Source organism: Ornithodoros turicata, chromosome 1 (assembly GCF_037126465.1).
Source record: "Ornithodoros turicata isolate Travis chromosome 1, ASM3712646v1, whole genome shotgun sequence".
NCBI lineage: Eukaryota > Metazoa > Arthropoda > Arachnida > Ixodida > Argasidae > Ornithodoros > Ornithodoros turicata.
In genome coordinates, this window is record NC_088201.1 from 41,765,528 (window position 1) to 41,773,443 (window position 7,916).

The 7,916-nt window shown below is 47.4% G+C and overlaps 1 protein-coding gene across 1 annotated transcript in view; it reads right to left on the bottom strand.

Moving 5' to 3' along the window:
- LOC135378092 (protein big brother-like) overlaps positions 1-7,916 on the bottom strand; it is a 29,288-nt gene that overhangs the window by 7,364 nt on the left and 14,008 nt on the right. Inside the window, exon 4 of the mRNA XM_064610959.1 lies at positions 1,305-1,421. Coding sequence (XP_064467029.1) covers positions 1,305-1,421 — 117 coding nt within the window. The remainder of the gene's footprint in view (positions 1-1,304; positions 1,422-7,916) is intronic.

Genomic DNA, 7,916 nt, shown 5'->3' on the forward strand with positions numbered 1-7,916 from the left:
GTGCACATGCGACTGCACCGCACTGGTAAGCCGTTTCCACAAAAGTGAATCCTGGGCCATATGGACGTGCAGGTGTTGGTGCGGTATACGGATGGAACGGAGCCGTTGACGGACATTCCAGAGCGAAATGAAAAAGTGCACGTCCAGAGCTTCACCGTGTGATTATGGGTATACGTTGAGCTATCCTAGGGGAGGGCGGTACAGCCGATCGCCGTGCCGCCCCTCGTCAATCGAGCGAACAATTAGCCGATTAGTCATATTGCGCAGGTAACAATTAGCCGGCTTGAGCATGAGCTGTGGGAGCTTCGTGGTGCATGGAAGCAACTCGGTATTTCGTGGGATAACGCAGGTTATTATTTTGGTTTTCCTCGAGGTGGATCGTCGTCATTAGAGCACAGGCGCTAAGCAGGGCATCTTTGCGGCGGCCTTAAAAGTAGTGATCGAAAAGGATGGTCTGCCAGGTAGCTGGTAGTTGACGATGGATATTTTTTTTTAATTATTATTTTGTGCTTTGGTGTGCCTCTCCATCGTGTTTTGAGGTGGACGAAATTACTCTTATAGAACGACGGTGATGGCTGCTATTTGAGCCCTTTTGCGGTTTCCCGGTTTACGATAATGACAGTAATCGTATTATTTCTTCCCGTTTTCCGGGCATTAATTGCTTCCTCGAAATCTGCGGAGGTTTTCACCACGCGTTGCTTTTCGCCTTTTCTACAGGAACATTATTGGCGGCCCTCCTTCTACATATTTTTTCTTCGTTATATCTCTCTTTCTTGTATTGTTACCTGGATGATGGGACAAGTCGCAATGCTTGCAAGCGTGCACTGATTTAGAAATAATAGTAATTAATAATTAGGGCTTTACGTCGCGAGACAATTGAGCAATTTAGAAAGTGTAAAGCATTTTGTCCACTGACACGCGACATAGACTGCCGAAATGTAATAACTTTATACATATTATAATGTGTGCATATTATATGAAATATTCAACGAGCTGTACGAATTTATTTTTGTAGTATTTGATATTATTTGGTGCTTCAAGCAATTGTCATCGCCTGGACCATTTTCGTACCTGATGGTCCTGCGTCGCCGCTATGTTTAATCTCGAACGAGCCGAAATCCTGCGAACTGCTCCCGCAAGTGCTTAGCGTACGCGCACGATTCCTGAAGAATAGCGCGCTCGCAAGGCGTCCTTACCAACGCTACCGCTGTGCATACGCAACGGTGGCGAAGCTATAGCGTACGTAAAGCGATAGCGTACGATCCACTAAAATTCTGAAATGTCTTATAAGTGGCATGACTTACGCGTCCTCGCTCTTCGTCGTACTCGAGGCAGCCAACACCGTCAAGCCGATCCAAGTCGATCCAGCCACGGTATCGGACACACACGCCATTCATGATAAAGCTGGACTTGATATGTACCTGCGGAAGAGACAAACACATACCATTATAGCTCGGCATTGCGTCAGTTGTGTATCCTGCACTTTACATCACTTTAACGGAATGTGCTCGAGGTTCTAAGAGGATCGAAGTTCTGAAGTCAACGTACATTTATTGGGTGTCGTTGGTTGTCGGCTATGCTTGTCGAGCATAATACTTTTGTTGGAAGAGTCGAACGCTTACTATACACGCATTGTGTGCGGTTAGCGCAATGCTGACCCCTCGTTATAAAGTTCACTTGCGTTAACTGTTCTCTATTATTTTGACCACTTTTGACCGACACTGTGTGGGCGGAGATTTCCTACGACGACAGGGCCGATAAATCAAAAGCTCGGCTCTGTGCAGGTCGATGGAGCCAGCGAAGATCGCATAACTTTCGGCCGAAATGAGCAAAGGGATCGCCCACACCCTCAGCGGCGAACGGTTTCCCGAAACTGTGCTCGCCCCGATTTTGATGAATGATTTGTCCGGCCTTCGCAGCGGCTCACAACAATGAATGCAGCCACATGGGAGGCTCGGGGTGTCCCAGGACGCGTGTGCAGAGGTAGCAATTTACTCGCACCGGAGGAGGTGTGGTGGGCGCCGGCAAAGGAATGAATCCCTCAGCATGAAGTCGCCGGAAATGGAGCTCTACCTGAGCGTTGTCGGTGGCGCTGGTTGCGATGTCCCCGTGTGTTTATTGTGTGACTTATGTTAGCACGACAGCGCCGGTGTGAGAAGGGCGGGGGTGGGAGTGGCTGGGACAGACCTCTCGCTTACAACTGGAAAATATGCGGTGCACTGAACCATAGCCTCAGGACGCTGCATCATCGTCCGAGCATTGTCCCTGGCAGCGAGAGATTTTTTCCCCGCAGAACGAGAATGTGTCGGAGTCCCATACAATGGAGCCGTCGGCAGGCCAGTTGCGGACGATGTTGACACAGTGGAATTGAGAAAGGCCACGCGTGCTTTTAACATTACACGACACAGTAGTCAAAACGAGCCCCTGCTTCTGACTTAACTTTCCGGTATATTGTGTGGCCGGAATGCCTCTGCGTCGGAGAAATATCTCCACAGTCGCGTTACGCGGGACATTAGAGTTTCTCTATACCTGAATTCACCGGAAAGGTATTAGTGTCAATCATTATCGACAGCGTGTGCTCACAAGTTCATAATGCATACGCGAACCTTCTCCATGTGAGTAAGGCTTTCTACGGGGATCTTGTTCACAAAGGAGCACATATCAATATAAAATAGAGATATTCGAATAATGGATGGCTACTTTTATAACACTTAATGGATGCCATAATCAATGGCTACATGGAAGTTTCTATCCTGGGCGCGTTTCCAAGTTATACGAACGACTAAGTACAATTCAAATGGCAGCAATATATGCTTTAAAGAGATTAAGGTACACGAGGCTTATGTGATCATTTGGACTCCTTTCCGTGTCCACCTTACTCAATGTTATTTAGAAACATCTTCGCTTTAAAAACTTCTCATTTTTCGATTTCTTGAACGACGTTATAAATGAGGACTATGCTAGTGCGGGGCCTATTCAGACGCACTTCTGTGAAGGCGACTGGGAAAGACGTCCGCCATAGTGACGCGGAGGACGCCGACAAGGATCGATAAGAGGCGCCATATTGGATCGATGACTGCTCCATTTGAAAGCCCTCCTTTGTAGTGCAGACGCTCGACGCCCATTGGCCAGAACTCATGAGCAACGAGGGGCTGAGGGCCAATTGGGGAGGCCAAAAATGCACAAAGGAAAACGAGACTCGATATCAGGACAAGTGAACAGCGTGACTAATCCCGCCATTGAACTGCCCTGCTTTTCCCAACATGTCCCTGCCGTCGAATGGGCTTTCTTAATGGCAAAGCGTTACATCACAACCATGTCGAGCATCGACTGAGGCTCTACTTATCAAAGAGAGCACGTTAGCCATCTTACTTTCTCGATCCTTCAGAAGAGCGGAGTTTATGCGGCGTTTTAAATACCATCACGCAACTGGTGCTGACTACCTCGTGTGTGGCAGCCGTCAAAATAATACGAAATGAACAGCCCACACTCGAACTGTCAATCATACGAAGCAAGCATGCGTGCATGCTTCGCTTAGAGGGCCCAATTTTCTTAAAACAATCGAGCATTTAGTGTCGTTGGCAGCGGGCAGCTCGCACTTGGACGTTATCGATGCAGGCTGTCATTGCACTCTCAAGTGCTTCATCCAACGCCTTGCACGTGTGAGCTTATGCGAGCACGAACTGTGGGGGGTCTTAAGCACCAGTTCTTGGGCTTCTCATGAGGGTTCTAAATATTCATACGGAAGGTGTCATCAATCTGTTAGGTCCCACATTTGGCCCGAGGCCTTTCTTCATCGATCACGGGACAGCTTACACACAGCATCACGTTTCAGATAAAAACTACGCTTTAGCTGCACGCACAGAAGTCGAACATGCACTGCTCCAAGGGGAAAGCAGTCACGGTTAATGAGCCTATATCGCTGCATGAATGAAAAATGTCACTTGAAAGCGAATCATCCATCTCGCGTGAGGAGCTCGTTGAGCTATCGCCCGAACTGTTTTTCGTGATACCGTTTAAGGTAAGTACTTCCGAAAACAACACGAAACCTTCGCTCCTACCATTCGGTGTGTATAGTGATGGCGCTTATCGTGATGATGTGACGTCTGCTGTGGAGCTGATGGTGGCTACAGCCAGCTAAACGCTAAAACATGTATGTTCCATCTGGTGAGCTGAAATCGCTATACCAACCAGCATTCTTGCAGTTCCGAGAATCTCTGACCGGTAATCAGAGGGAGCGGGTTCGAACCCCACTGCCGATGCCTCTTCTTCAACTGCCATCATTCATATTTGAATTTTTTTTGTCGACTTGTTTAGCGGCATGAGAAATGCACAGCTGTACTATTGCGAACATTTTTTCGTATCGCTATCCTGCTTCGTGCCTATACCTTTGAAGAATGCAGCGCAGGAATAAAATTTACGTCTATATTTCATTCTTCCGCAAGATGTGTTTCGTCGCATTATAAGGTTTCAGGTGACGAAAACCCGCACTGAGTGGATCGCTGTCGATCGCAAGGCCAAAGTTCTGAATTCATGCTCGCGGATCCTTCTTCGCGCATTTCCGAACTTGGATGATTCGAACTGACGAACTTCCTATATAACTGTATCGTTCGAGTTCTCCGGCAGCGCGCTTTGCAATACGTTGTTGCCCCACAGAGTAAACTACACAGCTTATATAGTGACTGTAGAGTAAACAAGAAAAGAAATCAGGTCAAGATGCGTGTGTCTGCCTTTTCACTTTACTCTGAGCAGCAATGTTGAACCAGTAAGTGCGGCTGTTGGGCTGAACAACGTACATATCCACAAAAACAGAGCCTATCATTAGCCGCCGCACCTCAGGTCCGCTCCCCCGTGGAAATGGCGACCTGTACATTTGGGCTTTCCTCCAGCGTCCACCTCCCGTTTAGAAACATATCGGCCAGCTTCGATGTATATGAAAGATAACAGCGTGTGTGTGTGTGGGTGTTCACCAGACACTCCCTGGATGCTAGAGACGATGTGCAGCCGCTCCGTTGCCTTTTCTTAGAATCGGTAGCTGGCCACAAGCTGCGGGAGCCACCATGAGAGTGTTTGCACCTGTGACGTGACTGCTGTAGCACTGTATACCGTACGGGTGTAAGCTCATCATGTGTCGCTATGGGCAGATGCTTGTCAACAACGGACATTCACGCCATAGATTTGGCTATGACTGTGGTGGTTGTGAGGCAGGGTGTGTAAGTTACTGGAACGTTTGAGTGCTGAAACTTGTACACACCTATCTCAAGCTTCGTACACATGCGACTAAACGTCTGTGGCGTATACGCTGCGCGAACTCTAAGAGACGTGGCTCAGAGAAAATATGTCATTAGAAAAAAAAAAAAAAAAACTTTTGGTGCTCGGTATAGGCCCCAGCGTCTGCGACATCATCAATTTGGCAGAGCTTTGCGATCAACTTCGCATTTCGGAGAGTTTCTTCATCTTGGCGACAGCACGTGCAGAACTACTATATACTCAAAATATCTGCGAAAGTTCTTCGAAATGTCTGCCAGAATACAGGTGCCGCAGAACACAGTTATCATTATCCTGCGGTTCAGAGGGCTCTGTCCTGCATTAGTTGCGAACGATTTCTTTTGAGTTTTGTTTTTTCGTAATCGAGATTCTAACGATTTGCGCCACTGATGCCGCTGACATCCATGCCAGGCATGTGGCGCATTTGAAATGTACAGAATTTTCGCGCCCCGTGGATTGCAGTTTTGCCCTCATATGGTCCCGGCGTAAAGTCGGAAGATTCCTCGCACAGGATCAGCTATTATTTTCCAAAGTCAGGAGAATTTACCGAAAGAACGACTCCGCAATGCAGGCAAACGGTACACTGGTCTGCACAGGCTCGCAAAGACCGTATAGATGCGAATGGCGGTCCTTAATTTGGCCTTGGCCTGGAGCGATGGCCCCACCCTTCGCGAAGACCAACAAGGGCCCCTGACAACATTTACTGCCATCTCTATATGGCAGTTGTGGAATGCTGTTCTGTCCCGTGGGATGGTCCCATAGTGCTCGTCATGTCGCGATGAGAGCATGAATAAAACATGAAAGGAGACGCCCCGAGCGGTTGTCTTTGCATTTGGGGCATCGGAGGCCGTCGGTGGCCAGATGCCCTCAGCAGCCAAGGTTGTACACAACACTGGATGCGCTGCACCTGTGGGGATGTTCCAGCCTCATGTAAGGGCTGGATTCTCTGCATACCGGATCTTGTAGATGTCTATCGTGTACGGTATATACATATATATGCTCCATGTGAACGATCGCCGAGGGATGTTAGCATAATATTCTACCATACGTATAGTAGTTGAAAAAAAGAAGGTTCACGCGAGCTGCATCAGTGTGAAGAAAAATGAAAGGAAAGGGGAAAGGTCAGCCAAACGGAGTGTCGGCTTCCTATTCGGTGAGTAAATCATCAGAAAATAAATTTAAAAAAAAAAGGGGGGGGGGCTCATTCGGCTCATTCTTATTGAGCCGGACAAAAAATATTGTCGTGTTTCAAGTTTCAGTAGCCTTACCACCAGCCCCCGTGGCATAGTGGTTAGGGTGGCCGCTTTCCACGCAGAGACTGGGACGTGACGCGGGTTCGAATCCATACACCGGCTGTGCTGTCTGGGGTTTTCCCTGGGTTTTCCTGTAGACCTTCTAGGCTAATGTCGGCAGAGTTCCCATTAAAGTTGGCCCCGGAAGCACACTAACGCCCCTGTCCCCCCCACTCCTTCCTGCTGTCCTCTCTCCATCTGTACGCCGCTCATACCTTCGCGGTGCTAACACGGAATTTAAAAAATTAATAACCTTACTCGTGCTTGTGCGAAGTTTGATTATTGCGATGTTAAGAGAAAGAGAGAGAAAGAAAATCTAGCCTAAGCTCCATTAGCCACGTGGAGAAAAAATACGAAGCGCATACGATTGTGAGTAAACAAGAAAGAAACTTACTTTTTTACTTAAAGTCGATAACAAAAACCCAGTGCTGGGATAAAGAGAAATGTGAAATAACGGCACACAGACGCTGGCACTGAACTTCAACCAAAATGTTATTACAGAATGCATGCGTTATTATACCCTTTGAAATTTTTACCGGCCCCATGCAGAAATGTAAAGGGTAAAGGAAAAATTTCAAAGTGTATAATAAGACGTGCTTTCTGCAATACGAATCTTGGTTGAAGCTTATAGTGCAAGAGTCTGTGTTTCACCCTTCCATATTTCTTCCACCTTTCCACATTGGGTTTTCTTTATCGATTTTAAGGAAAACGTTCTACCAACCAGTCCAGATTTTACCCTTAATTCAGCAAGCTGTTGATGTAAGGCTACGTAGTTTTTCTTTTTTCTACGAGTGAATGAGTTCGGCTTTAATGTACGCTTGTCATTGAAGCTAAATACTAGGCAATAGTTCTGGTACAATTCATTTGTGAATGGCTAACTTTATAACGCGTACAGTCCCTACGTCCTCAAAACTAAAAAGGAATGAAAACTAAAAACAAAAAATAAAAATAACCCTTGTTAAGGCGAGAAATATGCGTCGGTAGCTAGGGTATATGACTCTGATCTGTATGCACCTTGATGCCTAGGGTAATGGCTATCTAGCTGCACTTCGAATTTTCCGAATCAGATGGTTGCAGAATAGAAATATGAGGTATAAAATAAGCCTGAAAAATGCGACATGTCGATCATTCTTGGCCTCGACGGTGACGCCGACCAACGTTAGGCGCGATAGAACTTTGGGAGGAAGACACGGAGCGTTTCCATAGCAACCGGAGACCGCAGCCCCGACCGTGGATCATGGCGGTTCTCCAGACCCGGCTCTTCGACCCGCGGCAAGATGGCGGCACGCCGCCTCCAGACATCCGCACACCCGCTGACCATGTTATGGGAAGCATTTCTTGTACTGCCTAAATACG